The 27,382-nt window shown below is 39.9% G+C and overlaps 1 protein-coding gene across 1 annotated transcript in view; it reads left to right on the top strand.

Annotated features, from left to right (window-relative positions):
- Window positions 1-17,877, top strand: part of CUL3 (cullin 3) — a 57,477-nt gene extending 39,600 nt beyond the window's left edge. Inside the window, exons 8-16 of the mRNA XM_080349760.1 lie at window positions 1,308-1,484; window positions 2,553-2,723; window positions 4,125-4,232; window positions 7,519-7,643; window positions 7,970-8,066; window positions 9,095-9,229; window positions 14,198-14,384; window positions 16,059-16,204; window positions 16,903-17,877. Coding sequence (XP_080205886.1) covers window positions 1,308-1,484; window positions 2,553-2,723; window positions 4,125-4,232; window positions 7,519-7,643; window positions 7,970-8,066; window positions 9,095-9,229; window positions 14,198-14,384; window positions 16,059-16,204; window positions 16,903-17,034 — 1,278 coding nt within the window. The 3' untranslated portion in view covers window positions 17,035-17,877. The remainder of the gene's footprint in view (window positions 1-1,307; window positions 1,485-2,552; window positions 2,724-4,124; window positions 4,233-7,518; window positions 7,644-7,969; window positions 8,067-9,094; window positions 9,230-14,197; window positions 14,385-16,058; window positions 16,205-16,902) is intronic.
- Window positions 17,878-27,382: the final 9,505 nt, after the last annotated feature.

Here is a 27,382-nt window from a genome sequence, read left to right as displayed (position 1 = left end):
TTTAAATCTTGAAGCACCTAAAGGACTATCATAAAAAAATATAACTGAGAACGAGTTAAAAACTTAATTATAAAATTGCTATCGATGTTTTCTGCTACAAAGGCAAGTAGCATATGAAGCTGAAGGAGAGACTTACAGGCACACTACATGTTCTTTGGCAGAGCTTGTCCTCAGCCGATTAGGGTATACCCAGCCATCTCAAGGCGATGTCCTTGGGAAGGGATTGATATTTGATTACTGCTACGCTCCCAAACAGATTTATCTTCATCCGCTTCCATTGACACAATGGAAGAAGATAAAAATACTTGAGAAACCACCTCACTTTTCTCATCTCGGCCACTTTCATCTGAATCTTTCAAGGACTTAAATGGCAGTAAGAAGACAGACAAGGAGGCCGTCACCAAAAATCTTCATCACAGTGCAGCACTGCAGTTGTTATCCGTCATAAATTTAACTCTTGAGTGAAATTTCCCTCCCCCATCGAATGCTGTCTTAGTTATGTCTAAATCCTGGATGTACTTTGTATGCTTAGCAAGGTGCTTGGGTGATTTTAAGATGCTTTCCACCTTCTGCACTTGGTTGTTTTAACTGGGTGAAGATGGTACAACCCCTAAAAATGATGTGAAGAATCTGATGGTTCAGTTCAGGCTTTTGAACTTCACAGTGTGATAACTGGAGACCTATTTCTTGTACCTGACATTCATACCTTCACAGCAACTCTTGCAGATCATTAAGAAACATGCAACTAAACAACACAGAACATGTCCCTGGATTGAAATTAGAGATGGGGGGAAAACACCTGACAAGAGAAGGCCTGTTGATGCATTGTGTTTCCTCCTCAAACTTGTTTAGCAGCTCTAGGGATGCAGTTAATGGGTGCTTAGCCTCATCTTTCATATCCTGTTTTCGTGATGGTGACTTTGTCGAAGTTATTTGAAATAGGAAAGGCTTAACAAGTACAACAAATACATCCTTTAAGTTGTCGATTTAAAAATACAGTCATCAGCCTGTTTAACAAGGATGATTAAAAAGCTTTCTTAATCTTTTGCATAGCCTATTACAGCAAACTGCACCAGTATTTGACACCAACATTTTAGCCAATTCATTTGAAAATTGTTTCTGTAAGAGATTTATGGCAGCTATAGGTATTTTTAAATGGAAATGAAATTTCAGACACAATGCCGACTATAGAGAGCTTTGTAGAACCTCCGACTGAAAATGTGGTCTTCTCTACAACTTCATATATTTTTACTGTTTTACAGCTTACAACTTCAATTCATTGAAAATGGTTTTGCTTTGTTTTAAAGGGTTTACTGGATTTGAAGAGTAGGTTTGACCGCTTTCTTCAAGAATCTTTCAATAATGATCGACTCTTCAAACAGACTATTGCGGGTGACTTCGAGTATTTCCTCAACCTCAACTCTAGGTCTCCAGAGTACCTCTCATTATTTATTGATGATAAGCTCAAAAAGGGAGTCAAGGGAGTAAGTATAAATTAGATGATCATGCTCTTTGCTGTGTAAACTTGAATGAAATGAAACTAAGCTACTGTTCCAAGAATAATTATTTTTATATTTAGAGAAATGGCAATGCTGCCTTAAAAATATATTTGTAACACATCTGAGCTCACAACACTTTAGATATAAACTTACATATAAGGCACAGGGACATCTCAAGATGTTGTGTGGCTTTCCTTCATCTCTGAAGCAGTATACCTGGATCGCTTCTGGCAGATAGCCCCTCAAAAAACAAAAAAGGTTGGAGCTCCCTTCCTTTGAAACCTAAATATATATATATATTTTTTAATATAGTTTGGCACTTACTCTCAATATCTAGTAATTTGTTTTGAAAATTAAGTCACTTGGGTAGGGGAAACAGTTTGTCTTTGCTTCTTTTTACTGCTTTCACATATCAGAGGACAGATATCCATATCTGTCTCTTCTAGCTTAAGTACAACTGTTTCTGTCAGTCTTACCTCATAGCTGCTTTCATGAAGTTTTTGGACATATAGCACCCAGAACTGGACAGGGTGATTCAGCTGAGGCTTCAGTGGCTCTGAATAAGGCTGAATATTATTGCATGCATCTTATGCTTTGGGAATCAAATAGTAAATTCTACTTATTTATAAAATAAGTAATCATTTTATTGGTTGTGGCATTAGACAGGCTTTGCAAAATGAATCTTACCATGTAAAAGCTTTCATTCCAAGCTAACTTTTCATACTTCTAATACTGGTTTATTTTTTGAAAGCATAGATGAAAAAAAACTTATACAGGAACTTCTACTGTATTTATCCAGGCATTCTACCCATCCATCATCTCCTTTCTCCCTCACAATTGCTTTTCCCTCCATTTTATATCTATTTCTTTCACCGTTCTATTGAGTTTGTGTTCTGTTCTCTTGGCTCTATCGTTCACATGTTGGATCTGTTTTGTTGGCTTCTTTATAGGCTACTGTTAGGCCATATGCTTGCTGTGAATTACTTTAAGTATTTAGATTGTATAAGACACTTGTGCTGGAAGGATAAAACCAGCAATTTATTTCTTTTACAGCTAACAGAACAAGAAGTAGAAACTATATTGGATAAGGCAATGGTTTTATTTAGGTTTATGCAAGAGAAAGATGTTTTTGAACGTTATTACAAGCAGCACTTGGCAAGACGACTTCTGACAAACAAGAGCGTTTCAGATGACTCTGAGAAAAATATGATATCTAAATTAAAGGTAAGACAGTATCTGCATTATTCTTAATTTTTTTCATCAATATAGTTTATTCTGTTTTTTCATGAGGGATATATAGATAACATACATCTTGTTTGCTGTTAAATACAGATTTTAGTTTAAAGCCCCAACAGAAAATAAGAAAGCCTTTTCTGAATAATTTTGTGGAAACAAAAGGAAATACTGGGAAGCACCTGTGATGAGAGAACAATCTAGAAAACAAAACAGGTTTTTTTTCCAAAATCTGTGAAGACTTTTCAAATTAGAAGACAACTACTGTTATCTAGTGACTGGATTTGAAGACAAGACTGTGTTTTATCCTAGATTTTCTGTTATTCACAGTAGAATTTTTATTACATGCGTTATCGTGTTTTAGTTTCCTCCATCTGCAGACTGCAGATAATGCTCAATTTGCTTTGCTTAAGTAGTTTGAGATAGATTGGAAAAAAATAAAATATAAAAAAAATCTTCCTATCAGTATCTGGAAGGTGAAGAGTCCTTGAAGCAAGTTCTAATGCAGCTTCTTCCGAAGTGGTGTGATAAATGGCTTGGGAACTTCAAACCAGAGCGATTTGATCCTAAATCAAACTTTACTGATCATTTTTGACCTTCTTATTCTGTCAGTGAGTGCAGCCTGTTTGCATGAGATTTCTCCACATTATCAGTATTAATTCCAAATTATTTATATAAATTCCTTCCCAATTACCGCTCCACCTCTTCTGCCCTCGTGATTTAGAAGGCACAGGGCATGAACATTTGCAAGGTGAGTCAGTGCCCTCTTTTCTTACGGATTTGCACAGTGATGAGGATGCTGAAGCTAACATGCTTGCCTTTACCATATACGTCAAAATATGTGTTAGAAATAGGTACAAAGTCCTGTATGTGCAACTGAAATGCATGTGTTTGTGCACATGTATCTATAGATCCATATGTCTCTGATTCTCAAAAGGCTTGGTGATCTCACTTGGTAATCTACAGTAAATCTTCAAAATTACACATTCTTAGGACAACAGGGTTGTTTGGTTTAGGTTTTTTTGTTTATTTTTTAATACAAATAATGTGTATTTCCTTTTATGGCATCATGCTAAAAAGCAGGTGAAGGTGTGTGCCTTGATCTGATAAGCTTTCACAGATTTTTTTTTTTAAGATAGGAAGATAAAAAGAAAGCGAAAATACAGTAGTGCAGAACGAAAACAAGTTTTGGTATGTGTAGGATTAGATCCCTTATTTGAAATATGAAACTTACAGTAAGTTTTGAAGGTAATGCAAATGGGAATCCCAGTAACCAGACGTACCAAAATATCATTTCTGTGACATTTATAAACTAACTTAGTCTTGCAGTTCACATATCACAAGTTCTGTTTTCATAGTGCTGGCACAACAGGTTATTTTGTGTGTTTTTAGACTGAATGTGGATGTCAGTTCACGTCTAAACTGGAAGGAATGTTCAGGGACATGAGCATCTCAAACACGACGATGGATGAGTTCAGGCAACATCTTCAGGCAACCGGGGTAAGAACGTTGGGGGTTTGTGTGCTCATCCTTTTACTGCAGTACAAACCCTAGGCCTGTATCAAGGTTTGTGATTTTTAATTTGTCAGTACACACCTGTGGAAGGAAGGATTTTGGTAGCATGCTCAAATTAGATTTATTTTACTGTGTTAATTATCGTATGGAATTTGCAAGCATTTCCTGAAATAGAGAGGTCAGTTGGAAGCTCGATCTGCAGTTTGAGTGGTGCCAACTTCATTCCCTGAAATCCTGGGGCAGCTTCTCTGCTACCCTCCCTCTGCCCTGAGGGCCCGGCTGCCGCCTCGCCTGCCCGCGGCCGCCAGGCGGCGCGCTGCTCCCGCTCTCAGCGCCCAGCTGTGCCCGGCTGTGCCAGGCTGCCGAGCCCAGCTGTGCCGGGCTGCTGTGCCCAGATGTGCGTGCCCAGCTGTGCCCATGCTCCTGGGGCCGCCTGCCCACTTCCATGTGCGTTCCCAAAATGCCGTCTTCTTTTTTAATCTTCATTGCGACCTGTACTTTATGCTACCAGCAATAAAAATATTGCATGCTTTGAAAAACACACCATCTCTGGTGTAACTTTCCTGGTGCAGTTAATGGCTTTAGTAAAAGCAGAAATGCCATTTTATTCCAATTGCCAAATATGGATTTAACTGGAAGTGTCATACCTTGGTGTGTAGTGGACCTCTGGAATATTACTTAGGGGAGAGATTGCTTCTGTTTTGAGGTATCAGTTTGCTCTAAACACCTTTTTTCTATGCTGATACTCAGTAGCATTTAATATATAACAAACATCCAAGTAGTTCCTTGTCTGCAGGCAAGTATGTCAAGCATGTCTGAATCGCTTTTAGAAATCTGAATGCCAGGAATATCTTCATGGATGTACTCTGTCCAGTGTCCCTGGGTGTGCAAGGTGATCCAAAATCTTTGCTGTCTTGAAGTGCTCGGCTGAGATCTTCCCCATCAGAATACTGTGAATCATCAGGAGTGAAAGAACAGGATATTCTCAGAATGGTTTCAGAAGAGGTTCTGGAGGATACGGATATGTATAAAGGTGTTTGTGGACAGGCAGCATTACTACTGGTCTTTTTCTTTAGAGGTTAATAATTATATTTTTCTAGAATGCTTCAAATATTAATTTCAAGAAAAATGTGTTAGAGGATCCCCATTTTTTTAGGTGGTATGTGGGACTTGTACATGAGGTTTTTTGTGTTAAAAGTTCATATACTTTACATGACAGTTATGCATTAGGTGAGTTAATAAGTGGTGTCTCTCTTCTTACTAGCTATGTACAGCTAATAGCAAGAATTTAAAATGTTAATAAATATTCTGCTAGGCCTTATTTGAAACTACTTCTTTTCCTTGACAAAGAAGCAGCAGTTCGCTTGGTGGTTGCCTTTTGGCCAGCCTAATCATGGCCTTTTAATGACATTTCTAGAGTATTTATTGTGGAAGTGTATATATTTCTATTAGTGTCAGTACTGTTTGAGAGGAAATGAAAACATGAAGATTTTGAGGGTTTTTTATGTTACTGTCAATGTGGTGGTGATACTGTTTTCTATGAAGTAGCCCATTCTTAAGCAATTTGTGTACCTTGGTTATGTATGGTGCCTCCTAGAGGAGTCAAGCGTCTGCTCTTCTCTAAATAATCCTACCCACAAGGTCTCCTGCCGGATCCCATATCCAGAGATACAGGTAGTACCAAGGACCATGTAGATGGTTGGTTTGCCACCAGTAAGTGGAAAGCTCAGCACTAGGGAAAGTCCAAGCTAATTCATTATGATTAATTCCTACAGCTGTGATCCTGAAACTTCAGTTTGTTGGGATTTTGTACGGATTAGATCCCTTCAGGGCACTTTCCATTAGTTCATACCATTTTTATGCTGAAAAGACATAAACTGCTTCCAAAATGTCTTAAGTGACAAACTGCTCAGTGTTGCATATAATGTGTGATGTGAGGTATTCTAAATGCTGTGTTCTGATCTGGCAAAGACCAAAAGAATTTGGGCAATGGTTGCTATCTCAACTGAGATATTTCAGTTCCAAGTAAAGGTGTTTTCTGTATCTTTCTGCCTGCATTGATGGCCTTTCCCTGCACTTTGGCTGGAGGGAGAAAGCTGTTGAAGCTTGTGGTTTTTGAAGTGAGTCACAGATTATCTAGTTTTCTTTGTCTAAATGGCTGTTTCTTTGTCTAAATGGCAGTAATATTTGCTACAGAATAACCTTTATTTGGGTATTTACATACCTTAGTGAATTGCTCCTCTTAAACCGTAATGAAATTCAGTCAAAGGGATTTCTGTACGAGTAACCTGTCACTGCTCTGTCTGGATTTTTCAGGAGTTTTCTAGACCCAAGTTTATTGACACACGCAGTCATTCAACACGCACGATACAAAAGCACTTCCATAGTGCATGGAATGCTACTCTGCTATTTAGCAGTGGAAGTTTCTGAGTTCATATGACAGGTTTTGACCTTCTAAAATATAATGTGCTCTAATTCTATGTAGGAGGTTGATAACAAAGCATACTATATGCAACTTGGTTTTTTTTGTGTCCGTAACGTGTGTTCTTTGAAGGTGTTAGTTGTACCTCCTAGAGCTGAAAGTAGTCAGTTTTAAGTTATATTATTAAATATCCAGCTTAGTTGAGATACCTAGTAAGGATTATGCCTCACTGGTAGCAAGATGTTTATCACCTACTGACACAATTACTTTATAGATTAGCACTTGAGTTGTGGGATGTTTTCTGACCAATGCTGAGTATTTATAGTAACGGTGATCTTTAGGGGAAGTGGCTTGGTTGTGTGTGTAAAAGCAACTGGTTACATTGCAGTCCAGAGGTAAATTGCAGGAAAAGCTCCTTATGGTTTAACATTAGATATTCAGTATTTACTCTCTGGAAGCAGAGAGTACATTTTTAAACAGTTATTTTGAAAGTGATATGTTTAGCAACCTGGCTTTACTGTATGTTGTCAAAAACCCATTTAGAAAGAATTGTTATGTATATTATGAGTTCTGTTTATGATCAGACTTTTAATTCTTGGCTAAGAACTTATTTTGTTAAATTCTCTGCACTCTTAAGTGCCTGAGGGCAGTAACATGGAGGATTTTTGCCATACCATCTACTCTGATAGTGATGAATTAATTTGTCTGACTTTGTTACAGTGTTTAAAGATTGATGTCTGTCTTTTTTCTTAGCCTGTGAAAATTCTATGTATTCTACACTGATAGGAAAAAATGGTGAAACACAGTCCTGTTTTAAAATAACATATGTTTTCTTCCTATTGTCCTTAGGTCTCATTAGGTGGTGTTGATCTTACAGTGCGGGTCCTCACAACAGGTTACTGGCCTACTCAGTCAGCCACACCAAAGTGCAACATCCCTCCAGCTCCCAGACATGCTTTTGAAATATTTAGAAGGTATGTATTAAAGCAGATTTTTAGGTAGAGCTTTTAAGAAGAAACTTTCTAAACTTAGAGGTGTTTTGCTCTTAAAGACATGCTGGCATGCTGTGCTTCAGCAGTTCATGTGAAAATTAGAGAATACAGTCAGCATGTTGTGAAGCTTGAGTTTTTGGGAGCTTCTAGGTGGAATTCTAATAAGAGTTAATGTTTTCAAAAAGCAAAAGTTAGACGTTTCTTAATCCTCAATGGCTATGCAAAGTCTGTGTAACTGTTTAAAGCAGTTTCCTCTTTGCTATATAATGTGAACTATGTATTAAGTTTTCAATTCAACTGTATTACAGATTTTATTTAGCCAAACATAGTGGGCGACAGCTGACACTCCAGCATCATATGGGTTCGGCAGATCTCAATGCTACTTTCTACGGACCTGTTAAAAAGGTAAAGTATTGAGATTAAAAAACAGTGCAGCATTTTACAAAGTAAGCAAATGCATGCTTTTAATAACTTCAGAATTTTGTAAAATAAAAGCTTACCCATCAATAGTATGAGAATAAGGTGCTTTCCATTGGCTTTCTAGTCTGATTATTCTTTGGTAGCAGTTTTGTTTTGACTTCTTTTTCCCCTCTAAATCTAATTTGAATCCATTACTCAGCATCCTCTCTTTGCTACCTCGTAGAAAAGCAGTAATTTTGATCTTGAAGCGATCTCAGTGGTTTGAGTGCTTTGGGGCTTTTTTGACTGCGACTCCATCAAAAGTGAAGTGAAACTTTAGAATAATTTTTGTTACTGTGAAAAAGTATTGTTAAGCCAAGTTTAGCCTGCTTTTCATATGCAGAGTGCTAGCAATGTAGACAAAACTTTTTCAAACATGAGGATTTTAGTAGTTTATAGAAGTACAATGCTTAATGTTTATGTGTACGAGAAAACAGTTTGCTAATGATTTAGACCAGCTCTAAAGTGCTAAACTAGAGGTAGTAACGGCATGATGCTTGGGAACATAGAAGGAAATGCAAAATGAAAACAGAACTCTTCATAACACAAAGTATAAATAACATGCACTTGTGAGGATATTAAAATTATATTACTGTAGGATAAATATTTTGGTAATTTTAAAGATGAGTGAGAAAACAGGAGGGTGGGCAAGTAGTGGAACAGGGGCTGGAGAAATGGTGCAGTCTCCACCCTTGGAGATGTTCCAAGGAGTGGACACAGTGCTGGACATCCTGCTCAGCAGGCTGGGCTGAGCGGGCGCTGCACCGTGGGGCCTGCAGAGCTGCCTCCAACCTCAGCCACCTTGGGACTCTGGGGCAGATACTGGGGAGACAATTCTGTCTATGCCACCAGGTGAGTGCTGTTCTATTGGTTGCGTAGACTGATCTGCTCGATATATGTAACTTCAATCTTGCCAAGGTAAAATATTTTGCAGTGGAAAATAATCTAATAGTAGTTTTGTAATTTTAAAATAGGAAGATGGCTCAGAGGTTGGCGTAGGAGGTGCCCAAGTAACTGGCTTAAATACACGGAAGCACATATTGCAAGTCTCCACTTTCCAGATGACGATATTAATGCTCTTTAACAACAGAGAAAAATATACATTCGAGGTAAGTGTTGTGGTTTTCTCACCTGACTTCAAATAACTGTTTCATGCACTTAATTGCCCGCGTGAATAGACTTTTCATGATCAGGTGCCTCTCATTCTATTTGAGTGTGGATCAGGCCAATAATACTGGGAGTAGATCATTAGCAATGCACCTGGGAAGCAATCCTAGGGGAGGAAATTGTTTGGGAACAGAAGTTTTCAGAAGTGTTGAGAGTTGTGAGTGTGGTTATTCCTAGGCCATAGAGCTATTGAAAAGCTGAAGCTGGAATGCAGCAGGTGGCTCCATTTGCTCATTTTCTCTTTGAGACACTGGATTTAGAGTCCAAAGGGTGGAGGAGAAGAGTTTGTATCTTGGCTTCTTAAACGCTGAAGTGCTTAGATTGGCAGGCTGGAGTGAGCTGTAGGATGAATCAGAGAACTTCTGTCCTTTCTCGAGCTGGTGAGCCACAAAGGCCAATGAAGAAGGACCAGATAAATTATTAACAAGGCAACTACATGGACATGGCTGCGAAAGGTCCAAGTGGTGAGCTGACAGGTGATGAGGAAAGCTTTAGGAGTGGAGGAGGACTGTGCTAGAAGGTTTGAACATTGTATTATTATTATTGTCAATTAAGTTTCATGTTAGACATTATCTTCTGTTTGAGAGGGCAGTGGCAGCCTTGAAAAGCAGAATGGGTGCAGTTTAAAACTGAGCTTATTTCCATGTTTCCTCATCTACTTTTGACTGTGTTATGCATAGTAATCATTTGCCTTTTCGTTTGGATTTTGTTTTCAACTTATTTGGCTTACTTCTAGCCTGTTAATAAAGAATGTTTCTTTGAAAGGATCTCAGTTGGGGTTAAGAGAGGCAGGGTTTGATAAGAGGATCTTAACAAACTATTCACAGTTCAAAAAAAGATTATTTTAGAGCACAGAAAGTCCTGTGTGTTGTGAAATCTATTGCAGGAGCATTATGGCTTTGAGTACTTTATCTGCAGAATACTTGGAGGAGGATGGGAAAAAAAGGAAACTTAACAGCTCATTGTTTTTGGAAGTTGGTGATGAAACTGGGCTGGTGGCTACCTTATTCCACAGAACTGTAGGCTTTATTGAGTAGTAGAGCCTCACCCATATATGAATAAATAATACTCGGTAGAGCAGTGAAAAATATAATTTTTAATACAAGCTCTAAGTTACAGTTTGTTTTACCAAGACCAGATGATAAATATGTCCGCGTGCTTTTAGGTTGTGTATGTCTTGTTTATTTCTGGTTTGGGAGTTCTTAAACTCTTACTTTGTGTCCCACTGTAACTAAAGCATCGAGAAGGCGTATTTGTTTTGTTTGGTTTCTTTGGTGAAGTGTGTGGGAGTTGTCTGTGACTCCAGCCAGGAAAGCCTGTGAAAACTTAAGAGTAGAATGAATTTTATCTTTGTTCATTGATTACTGGATATCATGATTAACTGCTGAGTGCTGGGCAACTGTTACTTCTCTGTCACATCAAATTAGTACTTTTACTGCAATATAGCATGAGTGAGGACTAGCGATGTGTGTTTGTGTAGGCATAAAACTGTCTGATATACAAGCGTTCCGGTAGATTCACAGCTGAACAGCTTAAATTGAAGTTGCCTTCACAGTTGAACAGACTTCGCTGTTTGGTGTTGTGTTTAGTGTGATTTTTTAATTGTAAACTTGAAGAGATCTTCACAATAATCTTACTAGCTATTAAGCCATGATATCGAGAGAAAAGCAGGATAATGATGACGTAAAAATTATGCATAAGATGCTACAGAAACTTAAAGGATTATTGTATAGCAAAATTCTTTCACAAAAATGAATTTATTGTATCCCTATACAGCAATATTTTATTTACATATGCAGAAGTACTGGTGACCATATAGGTCTAGGTTACTGCTACTTGAATCTAAGAGGAAGGATCTTCATACATGCCTTCAAAGAATGCTAAGCTTTACAAAGAATTTGATTTCTTCTAATCAAGTCTCATCTAATACTCAGCATATTTTTAGTTTAGTTTACAGTACATCTCACTATTTTAAAAGGTGAAATCTACAATATTTTAATGATGACATCAAAAATAAGGGGAAAATTTTTGTTTCTTTCTTTAGATTTTACAAACAGGAAATACACACGTGGCTCTAGTAGCAGTTACTGAATAATGCCGCAAAAAATGAGAGATTAGAACTTAAAACTGGTTTACCTGTTTCCTCTTTCACTGATCTCTGCTTTGGAAGACGCACAAGTTGGATTCTGTACATTTTCCTTCTAATAAACTTTTCCTTGTATAGAACTGGATAGAGACAGTTCCATGACTAGAATAATGTGTTTTGTAGCCTCTGGGTACAGGTCACTTGGTAATATTTTTAGAACTAAGATTGTGTAATTGGTACTGCTCTTGTGCACAGCTAGTATGATCTTTAAAATAAGTCATTTTTGGCAATGGGGGGAAAACATACACGTTTTTCGCTGTTACATCAAATGTCTATATAAAAATATGTTTAGAAAAACGTTATGCCACAGACTGAAGGAAAAAGAGCACAGGAACATCTGTTATTCCCCATTTACGTTCATAGCTACACTTTTATATCCAACTTGAAGTTTTTGCATTCTTCTGAGGCAGCACAGTGCAGTGCAGCTCTTCCTGTGGTTCTTATTTTAATGTTGGCTTATAAATTCTGAAACCCAAATGGTTCACATACGTTAGTGGCTGAGTTGGAATCCTACAGAGTGAGGTAAAATAAACACAGAAATACATAGTGGTTAGTATAAGGATGTTTAGCTTAAAAAAAATAATCTAATTCCGTTTTAGCTCTTTGTTTTACTTTCGTCAGAAGCGGAGTATATTTATTTCCCTGTAGAAGTGATTTAGTTTTGAAAGGATTAACTTTAGGTGCTGAACAAAAATCAGAGTTTGGGAACCTGCATGTCACAGGCATTACATCATTCATAAGCTGGATTTGGTTTGTAGCCTTCAGGCTTTACATTTACCCAAATCCTAAAATCTTAAGTGTCACCTTTCTTTGGTTTGTTCAATTTATGCTGAAAAATCCATTTAAATAAGATTTTCCATTGTGACCATGTAAAGGATTATAGAGGTTTGGTTTTGTTTTTGTTTTCTTAGTAGTACTCTGTGCTGTATCTGGGAAAAAATGTGTGAAGGTGACAGCTGTGTCTAAATAAAGCAACAAATGAAGAATTGGTCACTTTCTGTGAGCTGCTTGGGAAGAGGCCTTTTGGTACTAGCAAATAGCTAAAGTATACACAGCTTCAAATAGAATGAATATTTCTGAATGTATTATGCTAAGAATACTCCTAAGTTTAAGAATGCTATATTATTACCCAGTCATCCATAAGCAGTAGCTACCAAAAATTCTGATATATTTTTTTTAATTTCAGACTTTCATTTGAACGAGGTAAAGTGTTTTGTTTTTTTTTTTCAAATGTATTTGAACTTGTGTGAAACACAGTTTCACATGATTTCACATAAACATTGTACGTGTAATGTTGGGTCCGTAGTTGAAAAGTAGGGCATATTCTGAGTCCTGCCAGTGAGATGTTGTGTATGAGATGCACTGGAATTAATGACAGAGTCTGCATAGAGACCAGTACAGCCAAATTGTTGTTATTGCATGTTGTCAGTGTTGGATGACCACTGAAGAGTAGCTTTTTTCTGGATTGATTTCTTTCTTTAACAACTTGAGTGCACTCAAGAAATAACATCATATAATAGAACTTTTTGTACTCTGAGGTTTAATTTTTCTGGTCAGTGTTTAAAGAACTTTTAACAAGTTCTTTACAGTTCTTTACAGATCTCAGCATTTCAATCACTGGGAGTAGTTACTGCCGCTTTTAACTTGAAGGTTGTCAGTTCGACTTATGTGCCCTGAGATTTAGGAATTTCTGTGGACAGTGTAAGAGCTTGATATTGCTCTTGGAACTGAAGGTGGAGAAGCTGAGAAAGTGGCAGCACTTGTGGGCAGTTACTGTCTGTGAGGTTTCTTTTTCTATTCGGTAGTTTTAATCTTTAGCTGCTAGAGGTCCCTCAAGAGTCTAAATGGGAATGTGAAATCAGCAATATCTGCGGTTTCCTCAAACTATTAATAGAAAAGGGAAGAAAATAGAGATAAGACTAAAATGAACATATAGTGAACGGGAGCTCAGTAAACAAGTTAGGTTTGAGAAAACGGCGGTAGTTGACCTACTCCTGGAGCATGTTAAGATATTGTTCTGCATCCAGTGTAATTTGCTTTACCAACTGATGATCACTGGTGGCTTACCTAATACACAGTGCTCAGCTGAACTCTTCAAGTGCTGATGGAGGCGTAACAAGTTATGTACATGTTTTTACAAACACTCTTCTTCAAAGTTCATATGTTTGCCCTATGATGTTTTTTGGTTTTTAATTTCACCTGGAGAAGTCCCAGCCAATAGTAAATAGTTTCAGAAGCGAGGTGTAATTAATCTAGAGTCTTGCTGTGTTACGGTGAAACTAGACCTTGTTTGTTCCGGTTTGTAACGATTTTATTTTCAGCAGTACTGCTGAATGCAAAAGCATTTACGCAGATTTCCATCAGGAATGCTCATGGACATCATGGATGTTTTCCATCACTTGAGTTGCTCAGAAGGTTTGGTTTCGCTCTATTCAGCAAACGGTGAACAAATCCTTTCAGCCTTCTCAAAAATAGCAGTGACGTGAGACAGCTGGTTATTCGTTCTTCTATTTTGAGATCATGGTGACTATTTACTCGACAGAATTCACTGTCTGTACGTGGACCCAGGTGGATCGTTTTGCATAGTACATATTGAGACTTTACTGCTGAATGAATTTGAACATTTTGAGCCCCACAGCTCTCAGAGTAGTAGTATTTTGTATTCCTTGAAGGTGGACATTTAAGCAAACAGTGCTGTTGTTTGCAAAACATGATACTTACTTCTAGCATAGCCATAAACTAAGCAAGGTATGTTTTTCTTTAGGAAATTCAACAAGAAACTGATATCCCCGAAAGAGAACTGGTTAGAGCCCTACAGTCCCTTGCATGTGGCAAACCAACACAGCGTGTTCTCACAAAAGAGCCTAAATCAAAAGAAATAGATAATGGTCATATATTTACAGTGAATGATCAGTTCACGTCTAAACTACACAGAGTCAAGATTCAGACGGGTAAGTGAGTTTTATATTTACTCTCTTGCAGTCCCAAAACTGCCTTAAAATGTCAAATTGTCTTTTGCACGATTTATGTCCATAAAAGTAAAAGGGAGCAACACACCTTTTGTTGATGATGAAAACTTAAATACTGAGAAAAGTGTGGAAGTCACAGTTAAGCCTTTTACTTGACAAAAATTATCATATCTTAAAAGGAGATGTTGAAAGAGAAATAAAATTCAGACTAAATTGTAAAATTAAAAATACGCTATTAATTGATTGAGAAATAGGAAAATTGCCTTATAAGTTGCTATACTGCTGTGAAATTGAGCGTTGTTTGTAGCTGATGATAAAACAGCCATTTCCAAGTGCCAGCTAGCTATAATTGTTTTAGGCAATGATTTGGGTTTAACAAATAAGAGGAGCTGATGAGTGCAATACCACTTCACTAGCTCATAGCTGGTTTGTATTACGCAGAAGTAACACTGATGCCTTTCGTCTAGAAAGCTCTCTGGAAATAATTTCTGAGTTGTAGCATTGCTGTGGATGCACCTTGTGGAGTTTTTTTGGAAGATCGGTTTGTAGAACATCTAAAAATATTTTCTGACTTTGCAGATCTCAGTACATAAAATACGCAGCATCACTGGCAGGGTTTTAAGTGTGATGTTGGTAATTCACATGCTCGTTGCACATAATATAACTTGTTGGGTTTCTGTGCAGCACGCTGTGTCCTGGGATGTCAGCGTGTAAAACCCAATGGTACCTACAGACGCGGCATGGCGTGTGTCCCTCTGCACGTGGGCTGGCCGCGCTGTTCCTGCCCGTGCAGGGTGCTGAGATGGCCACACATTTCCCGTGTCTGGAGAACCCTCTGATTAGGGCACAAGGCACTTCCCTGGCCTAATGAAAGTAAATTTTGTGACAGCTGTGTGAGGTTTAGTGGAATTCTGCTCTTTTGTTTCCACTTAACAAATGTCTGCGAATAGGGAATATGACTTGGGGTTTAAGGTGGATTTAGAGCAAATTTGGTACTTGTCGTTTTATGTCGATACCTTACACAGCAGACTTGTTACACGTATCTCTTTAAAACTGATAAAAACTTGGGGCTTTTGAGTGAAGTGGGGGAAAGTGGTATAGCGGTGTGGGAGATGGGCTTGGTTATAACGATGCTTGGGTGACAGGGTTAAGAAGAGCTAGACGTAAGTGCAGAATAAAGCATAAACAGGAGAACCAAATACAAAGAAGGTAATTGAGTTGGAGAGGATAAAGTTGGACTATTTCTTCTGATTGGTGAACTTTTAAAGTATTTAACTAGTTTGCAAAGTAAATTTTGAATTGTTTTTCTAATTTAATTAATGGATTATTTGCTATATTAAAGAGAAAAATGTTTAACAGGAGTGTGGGAGTTGGTGGTGTCTGTAAGCAGATTTGAGTACTGTTCAAATTTGAACACGGCAATAATTAAATAACAGATTGTTACCTTGTCAGTTGCTATGAAAATATGCCAAAAAGTGTTAATGTGTTCTTGTGGTTCCTTTTCATTAAAAAAAAAAAAAAAACAAGAAGTTTGAGAATGTCAAAACTCAGGAAAATATAACTTGATGTTTAGATGAAATAAGCAGTGAAACTAACTCTTACACAATGAAATTAATTTTAATTTTGCTAACATACTTTACCTTCTCTTTCTTTAAGTTGCTGCCAAACAAGGAGAATCTGATCCAGAAAGGAAAGAAACAAGGCAGAAAGTAGATGATGACAGAAAACATGAGATAGAAGCTGCTATAGTTCGGATAATGAAATCTAGAAAGAAGATGCAACACAATGTGCTAGTAGCAGAGGTATACTTGTACACAGTTTTGATGTGGGCTTGAGGAGTCTTTTTGCTTTTTCTTTTGATTATGAAAGTTACAGAGTTCTAACATGATTCTGAAAGGCTTTTGAGAGATGCTGTATTTAATCCATCCCTTTTTTTTCTCCCCGTGTATCTGAAGACTTGTAAATCCTTACCCTTCAGCTTAGAATGTACTCATGGGTATATCTGATTTTCCTTCCTCCTTTTAGCACTATTATGATATTATCAAATTCCTTGAAATAACAGTTGGCAACAAAAACCACTGTACTTAACATGAATTACTTTGTGCTTTGATCATGTTACTGACTGTTGGGTCCAGGTTTGAGAGATTGGAGCTTTTAGCAGAGAGAGAGTCCTGCTGCTCTTAACCCCCGAGTTCTGACAGCATCAGGACTATACATGTTTTCTGCTCTGGAACTCCCTTAGGGCTGTGAAATGGAGAGGATTGTCAGGCTGTGGCTGTGCCTCTGCGGAGGGTTGGTACTTAGAATCCTACCCAAAAATGAGCAAACAGTTGCTGGTGGGGGAGAACTCTGAGAGCTTTGCAGCCTGCAGTTCTTGGACTTCATACTTGTAGCCAGCCCTGTCTAAATATGTTTTTCTGATTATTTGGGTCAGTTAGGATACTCAATGACATTACTTGCCCTGTGATCTCATATCGTTGGTTTTGATCTTGTGTTTTAGGTAACCCAGCAGCTGAAGGCCCGATTCTTACCAAGTCCAGTTGTTATTAAAAAACGTATTGAAGGACTTATTGAGAGAGAATATTTGGCACGAACACCTGAGGATCGCAAAGTATACACTTACGTAGCATAAAATGTGTTCAGAAAATTTGACTTATTCTTGGACTATACTATTCGCATGAACTGGGAAGTTCTTTTAAATCATTAATATTAAGACGACCATCTCTTCTATTCAATTACAATACATATTCTAGACCATTCAGATCCAGCCTTTTACTCCTTTTGAGAGTTTTCAACATCAATTGATTGAGCTTCAGGCTTTTCAACGTTATTCCTGTAGAGATCATCCTTACAATTCTTCGGGAAAATGTGAATGTGCCGCGTTTGTTTTCAATACTGTATGAAAACAGAAAAATAAAAACAAATTTAGAAAATACAGCTCATTTAAAAAAAATAAAATTGTTGGAATTTCATTTCCCCAGATCTTCAGTGTTGATGTAAATGTGTTTCTGTAGTGTTGCTTAGCACTTCGCGCATTGTATAAGTTGGGTTTAGAAGAAACCACAACTGGTCAGGCAAAATTCCCAGTTATATTACTCTGCTTCAAATGTTTTTTTTTAACTAGCCATGTTTAATTTAAATATTTGGTAATTTTTTGAAGACCCAAGAAGACAACTTGAGCATGTTTCACTCTTCCAGCTGCACTCACTGTTCCAGCAACATGAATCAGGAACTTCTGGGGGCTCAGGAAAGACCGTAATAATTTTGGCTTTCCCTTCTGTAATTTGAGTTCTTCTCAGTTAAACTCTATATTGATTAGGTTTGTTCTGGTTTCTTTATAGGCAAAAGAAAAAGATTTTAGTGTGTATAAACTGTATAATATTTTTTGCTGTTGTACTCACTGCTGATGGTGGATTGTACAGGGCGATGTTTTTATTTCACTAAATGTAGACAAAATAAATTTAAAATAAATGGATTTAGTGTACACAAACTAATTCAAGTGTGTTAGAGTACAGGGTTGACAATCTTTTGGAATTAAATACTGTCCCCTGGGGAAATGTACTGGGATTATATTTTGTTAATAAACATCATAGATGGATCTGTAGCTCCAGGGCTTCCCATCATCAGTGCATATTTCAGGAGATTAAAGTGAAGCCAGCGTGCACTATTTGTTTTTAAAAAGGCATTTAAACATGCAATAAAAAATTGTTACTGTAATGAAATGTTTAGTTCTTACCTTGGAAATTTTTTCTTCTTGTCAGTATGCTGCAAAAATAGATTAAAAATTGCGGTTTAGCGGCATCGTTATTCTCATAGTTAGAAATCGTTTGAGGTGTGCATTGTACTGCAGAGTTATTAAACAATATTTCTCACATTCCAGTGTACATATTAGATGGTTTCTCTGCAGTAGCTATTTTTCTGTTTAAATTCAAACCTATTTTTTTTCTTGGTTCACATTAATTGCATGCATAAATACTAAAAAATACAGTTGGGCTGGCCTTCCTGATATGTAGAGCTGGAGATGAAACAACAACAAAACTTTGGTTGTAGAGTATTAAGGTAGTGCCAGAGCATTTATTGACGAGCTGTGTGAAACAAATAGGTGGTGGTGCTGTAATGCGGTGATGCCGCTGGAGAGTATTTTACATAATGGGTCCCCAGTTTGGGAGGGGTGAGATACAAGTCCTGGCTGTTGTTCAGTAGTAGGATGTGTCATCTAAAGAGAGGGACTGCAATTGGGGTGGTGTTTCAGCTTGACTATGCTGAAGCTTTTAAGCAGCTATATACTGGAGTTTACTGCAAAACCCCAACACACACAGAGTAGCTTGGAAGTCATTAGAGAGGCGGTGGCTGAGGGACTTTCCTGACATTGTTCATCAACATCTGGCCCCAAAAGAAAAGAGCTTGGCCATCAGCCATTCTAAAAATGTATTTGCTGACTGCTATTAAAACACTCGTGTGTCTCTGTCCAGTATACCCAAAACTTGATTCAATAGGAGTGTAATTGTTGTTTGGCCACTGAACAATGCTAACTACAGGTTGCATGAGATCTGGGGTTTGAATTGTGTCTTAAGTCAGAAACATCTTCCTCAGATTATAACTCTTTCTTCCACATATCAGTATGAAGGCTTTCTTTTATGCTCATCTGATTTTTTAATAGCATGAATGTTGTGATAATTGCATGCTAATGCTTTCCCATGTGCTTTTCAGGGAGAAATAGATTCACATACTTTTTCCCTGGGAAGCTTGTAGCAATATTAATGTTGCTGTCCATGACAGGGGGACTTTGTCCTTAGTGTTGTTGGCTCTGCATCAGCCAAAGCTTTCTACCTCTGGTGGCTTTTGAAGTGCTGAGTCTGAATGTTACGTGAAGGGCTGCATAATTATGTGTTTAAGGTTTGGTTTTTTTACAAGCTGTGTGGGCAAGAGTGTTTGCTGAAAGAATAACAGGTGGTGATGGCTATCTTCAGTAACAAATACTAAGAGTGTAGAGATTCCATTTTAAATTTGATAGAATTCTGAAGACCCTGATTATTCAGGAAGGGACTTCTGATGAAGTCACCTTTTGGAAATGTGCTCTTTACCATTGAATGACAAGACTATGATACTGAGGATTTAAAGACAGAGAATGTGAAAGCTGGTCACAGAGAGCAAGACATCACTAGGACTCTGCTTAAGGTGAGTTTGCTCGTGCCTTTACACTGTGTATGTCAAGGAGATTTATTTTACAGTCCATAGTAGAATTCTGCTGTGCCCTATCTGATCTTAACTTTGCTTACTTTCCTAATTTTCACTTTGTAATTTTGTTAAAATTTCATCAGTAGGATTGTAGTTACATGTATGAGTGTAATTATTAGTTTGGTTTCTTCACGTTAATGTGCCGTTAAATGCAGTAAAAACATAATAAACATGGACTTTAATTATTTAGAATGTTTAAAATTAAAAGTGGGGTTTGAGATTTATAGCTAAAGATACATAGGCATGTACTTTCCTTGTAGACAAGTTTATTTTAAGGGGTTGAGAATACTTTTCATTTACCATCATAATGAATAAGTTTATCCTATGTATCCCTGATTTAGTTCTTGCTCTTTGCAATGTTGGCTACCTTTACAGCTTTGATTTGCCCTGCCTGCCTGAATTAATCCATACAATTTCCCCATTTGCAACAGAAGAAATGAATGTTAAGCATGTCTGTGAAGTGGTCTGAATCTTGGATGTGAAGATATTCTTCACTGGAATGTCTTTCCTCACCCCCTTTCTGAAACACAAACTTTGCCCTGTTGTCCCTAAAGCTTTTGATGTAATACTGCCTGTTCTCATTACTTTTGCTTATTCAGCATTGGCAACTGCCATAAGATATATTTTTCTGAACCTGTAAAACCAGAAGCATTGCACTGAATATTCTGGATGACTGAAGTATTTTATTCATATGTATTGTAAACTAATTGTTCTATACCTGATAAGTGGTGCATATATATATATCTATGGTAATAGAGTCTGTCATGTTGCATGGTTTAGGCGATAGGCTTGCACAGAAGTGTGGTTCCTATTTTGTCTAAAGTAGCAAAAACTGGAACTATCGGTGGCCTCCAGTGTTATGTCCAAAACTGGCCACAACCTTTACAGCTTAATCTAAAACTCTGATCGTTAGCTCCTGGTTCCTCAGAGCCCCTGTGGATTAGAGGGAGCATTAACAGTCTAGAACTGGGCTCCCAGGGTGGAGAGCTCGTGAGAGGCGTCTTGTTTGTGTCTGCACCCAGTTCCAATGTCTCTTAATATTCATTTTGATACCTTGAATAATAGTACATGCAATAACCAATGTGCTCAGTCTGAAATATGAGTTCAATGGCTCCTCTGTCTTCTGGAATGCGTTATGTGAAAAGTTCATAAAATGCAGAACTCTATCCAACTGAAAGCTGGATAAAAGAACAGGAGAATAATTGGAACAGGAGAATAAATGTTCATAGAGTGTGCCCACAAACTGGATTGAGTATTTGAAATCTTTTATCTGGTTTTATCCATGTTTTAACCCTATGTCTGGCATTGCAGAAGTGAACATTAATGTAAAGGTGCTGTTTTGATTTAAAACAGTGGCACACCTTTACTTGCCTAGCAAACAGCTACGATAGACAGCGTGTGGCACTGCCATCCGCACCAGCGCAAGCTGGCTCACGTTCTGTGGGCACGGTGTTCTCCTTCAGAGCAGCATCTCCCCAAGGTGTCCTGCAGTACCTATGTTTGGTGTGACCTCACCGGTGTGACCAGACCCCGTAGTGCAGTCAGCGGCTGCTGCGTTGGCATCAGGATGTGCCAAGTTCATAGAACAGCTCCACGCCGTCAGGGTCTTGCTCTTTTCTTCATTTCTTCTCCAAATCTGGAACTCTGGGGAGAGAGCCCATGAAAGCTAATGTGTTTAATATCATTGAGATTAACGTGAAGTTTACGGATAGGTAAAGAAATGACATTTGAACACACAGCAGTGATGTTTTATTAATTATTCTTTCTCCTGCTGTTCAAAACTTAACTTGAATTCTAGGTACAACAAATGCTGAGGAACCCTCCAACCTTAATGGCTACTATTCTGTTCTTCCTCTTTTAACAGCATATCTCTGCAATTCACTTAGTTTGTATGCCTTATCCTTCAAATGCTGGCCAAGTGTTAACATTTGACCTGTCAGAAACTGAAGCTAAAGCAAAGGTGGTGCAGTGTATTGTGCACACTCAGGAAATAAATGTTTAGGCAGCGGAGTGGCGCGTTTTCGATGAGGGGCTGTGTGCTGTGTTCGCAGTGTGTCGGCTGCCCTGCAGGCAGGCACATCACCAGGGAGAACAAGGGAACTGCATGGAGCAAAACCTGTTCTGAGATTGTGGCATGTGTTGTGGGGCCGGTGGTCAAACCTTGTACAAAATGAGGGTTTAGTCACTTGTATTCATCATGTATTAAGATGTGGCAGTAGGTTTGTGGTGTCCTGGATGACTTCCAGCAGGGAATGAGTATTACCAGAGATACCTTTTAACAACAGCAACAGAGTCTGCAGTACAAAACTGCTTTGAACTTCAGAAGTTGTGATGCTGTGATTTTTCCCACAACACAGACGAGGCTCTGCCCGTGCTCTCGTCACAAATGTGTGAATCCATGGGGGTCTGCAGCGCGTCCCGAAGGCACTGCTGCCAAGCCACAGGACTGTGCTGAGCGTTTGTTATTCTCATGAGGTTAGTACCTGGAGCCTCAGTTGTGATCACATTGTATTAATAATTATCCTGTATGTGGAAAAACACAGCATTGGTTCTTGCTTTAACGAGCTTATAATTGTATTTATGTCTAAGGTGAATTTCTTTATGACTTTTGAAATGAAGCCAGGTTTTTCAAGGACAGCCTGGCTGGTTTAGGGGAGTACACTCACACACTGTGGTTCTGCAGTGTAATATTTCTGCCTCATGCCAGACTTAAGGCCATGAGGTCCAGGCAGATACTTCTGGTCCTTGGGTCTTCTGATACCAAACACAATCTGACCTTTGTTCTCATGGGTTTTGCTTGCAAAGAAGATCTTTCAAGTGTGATGGGACTGTATCTGACACAGCAATATCTGCCTGGGTCTCCAGGCAGCCTGATGTGACCTCCCTGCTCTCAGCAGCTGTTCATCCTGAATCAAGAAGGCCTGTTCCTGTTTAGGAGAGATGGACCTGGTTCACCTCCTTTTTTTTGGGGGGGCAGGGGGGACTGCTGAGCTCAATTAGCTGCAGCCAAGATAAGGAAGTTTTCTGGAGAGGTGGTGGTCTGGGAGCCATGTGCCCCTGTTTGCCTGAGGAGGGAAGAGGGATCCACCAGTAGGTGCAACTTTCAATTCACTGTTTAGGAATAGCCTTTAGCAGCCCTGTTCTTGGGAGAAAAAATCACAATGGGAAGTCCTGAAGTCCTCAAAGTGATCCCCCTTCAGAGCCTGATAGTGCTTTACTATGGCCTTGGGGTTCATGGGCAGCTGCTGCTTCGCAAAGTTTGCCAGGGCATGCCCCAAACCCCAGTACCTCCTGAGCTTCTGAGACCTTGTGAAACACTTCTGCTAATACTTGTTTGATGTTTGAATATTGTGCTTTTGAAATTCTGGTAGAGATGAAGCTAATAATCTCCTGTAGCTTGTCTGTCACAGCATTCGTTATCAACTTAATTATGTAAATCTGCAATTCCAACATAATGTGGGATCCAGGCCAAGAGTGATTTTTTTATCAGATACTACTTGGTATCTCAGGAGGGTTATCCTCAGGAAAGGGCGTAATTAGAAGCCTTCACACCACATAGGTCTGACTTGTTCCTTAAGCTGGAGCTTGGACTCCTTGGCGAGCTCACCATCTCCTGGTGACTTGCTCTTATTAATGCTCAGTAGGGTGTAGTTTTTCTCAGCATCTGCTGCTGGCCTTCCAAGAATTTTGCCTTGAGTTGTCTTCAACAAAGCTAAAAGTAAGCTGATTAAATAAACACTTCATGGGGCCCTGCAAATCTTTGTTTCACTTAGATGTGCCTGTTTTCTTTTTCTGGTGGGTTTTTAATTGAAGCCTATTGGCTTCTGATCTTTAGTGGATCTTGGTTTGTGTGTATGGAGTGCTTTGGGTTTTTTTGAAATCTTTTAACTAAACTGAAAAGTGAGGAAGAATCTATATCTGTATAGAAGTGCCTCAATTTGCTGAGTACACACAGGCCAGGTTTGGTTAGAGCTGAATACAAAAGCTGCCTCAGTCAGGTTGTATAAGGCCACATCTCATGAACTTTGTGTGTGGCTGCTGTGGGATGTCTGTAGCCAGGCAAGGATGTGCTGTGCCTTTTTATGACCTATTTGTTACTGATAGGAAGCTATAAAGGAAAAAGCATATTTCCCAGCTTTTGGGGTATGCAGTGTGCGCCCATTGCAGCCAGCCAAGGCCACCGGTAGCCATCAGTGTGGAAACTTGACTGCGGAGGCCTGAACCGTGTAGGAGTTTCTGCAAAGATGTCACATCAGCCTGGTTTGTATCGCTGCAATGACTCCAGTTTAACAGGTTTCCAAGATCCTGTTGAAGTCAGTATGTATTTGGAAACTCAGTCCTCAGTCTAGGCTCTCCTTTTCCTGAGAGATTACTCAGGTACCAATGATAAAAGCTTGATTGCCTCGAAGTCTACAGCAGTTTTAACATGGGTTGTGGTTTGGTCCATTGCCAGTGATCTCCCTCATCTCTGTGTCTGTGCTGCTTGCCCAGCCTTGCACTTCCACCAAAGTCTGTGTTGCTTGAGGATAATTTACTTGCTTTACTTTCATAGAGTCACTCAGTGTACATGGAAAATGTGGTTTGACCCCAGTTGTCCCTCTGATGCTGCACTGTGCTGCTGTGAGGATGCCTGTTTCCCCAGCTGCTTCAGATGAGTGTCAGGAGGAACCTCTCTTGTTTTAGTTTGCATTTTATCTCCCATGAGTCTTGAAACCCGATCTTGCATGTGCACGTCCCAGCTTAGTGTTCCCCACAGCTGGAGCCTCAGCTCACCGTGTCCCATTGCTGGGAGAGGTTGCAGCCCCTGCTGCTGCCGGGTCGGGGCTGTGGGTCCCTGCAGCAGCCACGGGTCAGCCCCACGGGTGGCTCTCCCAGCTCAGACAGCCTGCAGCCCCGTGTTTCTGGGGGTGTGTGTGTGTGCGCGCTTGTATGCTGACTTGCTGTGTATCACAGTATCACAGTATGTTTGGGATTGGAAGGGACCTCAAAAGATCATCCAGTCCAATCCCCCTGCTGGAGCAGGAACGCCCAGGTGAGGTCGCACAGGAACATGTCCAGGTGGGTCTTGAATGTCTCCAGAGAAGGAGACTCCACAACCCCCCTGGGCAGCCTGTTCCAGTGTCTGTCACCCTCACTGAGAAGTTTTTTCTCAAATTTAAGTGGAACCTCTTGTGTTCCAGCTTGATCCCATTACCCCTTGTCCTATCATTGTTTGCCAACAAGAAGAGCCTGGCTCCATCCTCATGGCACTCACCCTTTATATATTTATAAACATTAATAAGGTCACCCCTCAGTCTCCTCTTCTCCAAACTATAGAGCCCCAGCTCCCTCAGCCTTTCTTCGTAAGGGAGATGCTCCACTCCCTTAATCATCTTTGTTGCCCTGCGCTGGACTCTCTCCAGCAGTTCCCTGTCCTTCTGGAACTGAGGGGCCCAGAACTGGACACAATATTCCAGATGTGGTCTCACCAGGGCAGAGTAGAGGGGAAGGAGAACCTCTCTTGATCTACTAACCACCCCCCTTCTAATACACCCCAGGATGCCATTGGCTTCCTGGCCACAAGGGCCCAGTGCTGGCTCATGGTCATCCTGTTGTCCACCAGGACCCCCAGGTCCCTTTCCCCTACACTGCTCTCTAATATGTAATTTCCCAACCTATACTGGAACCTGGAGTTGTTCCTGCCCAGATGCAGGACTCTACACTTTTCCTTGTTAAATTTCATTAGGTGTGGTGGAGCTCTCTGTATTTCTGTGTCTGCTGACAGATCCTTGCTGGATTCCTACTCTTTGTTAGCTGGTTAAAAAGAAGAAATAAGAACCATTCAGGAGAGAAGTCCGCTTAAATAAACGCAACTAGGTCAGATGATTTTTTTCCTTCTTTGGTTATTGGGGTTTTACTTTTCTCCAAAGTGATGATGAACTGGAGTCACAAGGTTTGGAGCAAGAGACAAACTGTTTGAAAAGCTTATTGTATTCAAGACCTTAATCCTGATTATTATTTTTTTTGTCTAAGTACTGTCTATCTTGTAGATAATTGTCATCCAGCAGGTTAATTTAGTGTTTTTGTCCTTGTTATAGGAAGATCTTGAGACTGACATAAAACAACAATAAAAAGCCTTTCAAAAGTTAGTAAGCCCAAGACATTGCATGGATTTAATGAGGCCTGCTCCTGAGATGCTGAGGTAATTCCCCCAGTCTCTCTGACGGTAATTATGTGCTAGTATAGAAAGCCTAAATCCTTATAATGTAACTTCCTTACAGAAGTTATTATGAACTTATTAAATCCTGTGATGCATCATCAGTCTTGTTGGTGTGAGCTAGAGTGAAGGGCTCTAAGCACTGTGGAGGACTCGGCACATCCTAAGGTTTCATTATGAAAAGGAATTTTTAATTATTTTGCTGTGCCTTTCCTCCATAAGATTTAGAACATACGGCACATAATATTCTCTGAAGCTTCACACAATAAAGTGTTTGTTAGTTATGTTTAGACTTTACGCAGTGTTTGCTCTAGCGTATATATTGGTGGTAGATACAGATGTTTGTATTTCAGGTGGTCTTACGCAAAGCTGGACTACCCCCGCAGCCTGTCTGGCCAGTCACTATCATGTGGGAATGGTGCTTTGACACATTTTTTTGAGTACCATATCAGATTGCTTTTTTCCTCCCTCCTCTCAGCAGAGTGACTTTTCACATAAGATTGAACTGCTTTTTCTAATCTCTTCAGGAAGTCTTTCTTGGCGTGTTCAGTAGGCCACTATGAATAATGTGCTTTTCCATTTGGCAGCCAGGCTGGAAAGCTGCGGGAAGGGGAAGTGGAGAGGAAGGCAAGGACTCATTGCGTTTGGGGATTGGAGTGAAACCGGCACATCCCTTTCCTTACGAGATCCAGCGAAAGCCAGCGCTTTGTTCTGGTGACAGCCGTCCCTTTCGGAGCCGAGAGCTTCCTGGCGTCTCTGAGAAAAGCCATGGATGAGGAGGTCTGAACTCACCAGGCTCGGCAGTGAGGGAAGGGATGGCCATGGCATCCTGGCTTTACCCCAAGGCCTTGGGAGGCAAGAGACAAAGTGTGGGCATGAGAATACCCTTGTCTGAGGTTGGGGAGCCTGGGTTTGGGCGCTCCCCTCTCAACATTTCGATGTCAAAGCGAAGTGGAAGAGGAGCAGAGCACTTCTTGGCTGGGTGGTGCTCAGCCAGGGTGGTGGGGCTGCCCCCCGAGGAGGGGCCGAGGTAAGGCTGACGTTCAGTTTGTCTCGTGCTTCTTCCAGCAGCAGGGCTGGGTACCCCTGACCTGGAGCTGCTGGAGAGCCTGCAGGTCCAGGAACCGGGCCTAACGCTGTTCTGCAAGCAGCTCCTTCAGATAGAGCTCACTGGTGAGGCTGCTTCCCTGTCCCACCCCTGCAAGTGTGCTGCTCACAAAGGAATCACAGCATGGTGGCAGGGCTTGGGATTCAGCCCTTTTTGTGCATAGGTTCAGTTTCTTAGCTGTTGTAAAACCTGGTGACACTTGGAATGTGTGGCAGCTGTGTCAGATCCCAGCTCTGCACAGGAGATGCTGGTCACCTGCAGCAGTCTCTATGGGAGGCACCTGACCATCTGGAAACCAGTTTAGCTCCCACTCCCCACAGTGGGAGCTGGAGGGAGACATGGTATCTCCATCCTCTGCTAACCCCCAGTCCTCCCAGCTTGCCAGCCCTTACTCTCTACAGCTGCTTTCTGAGAGTTCTCATTACTGGTATTTTATCT

This window comes from Nesoenas mayeri, assembly GCF_963082525.1.
Source record: "Nesoenas mayeri genome assembly, chromosome: 9".
NCBI lineage: Eukaryota > Metazoa > Chordata > Aves > Columbiformes > Columbidae > Nesoenas > Nesoenas mayeri.
Note: the sequence above shows the minus strand (reverse complement) of the source record. Positions and strands in the feature narration are given on the sequence as shown.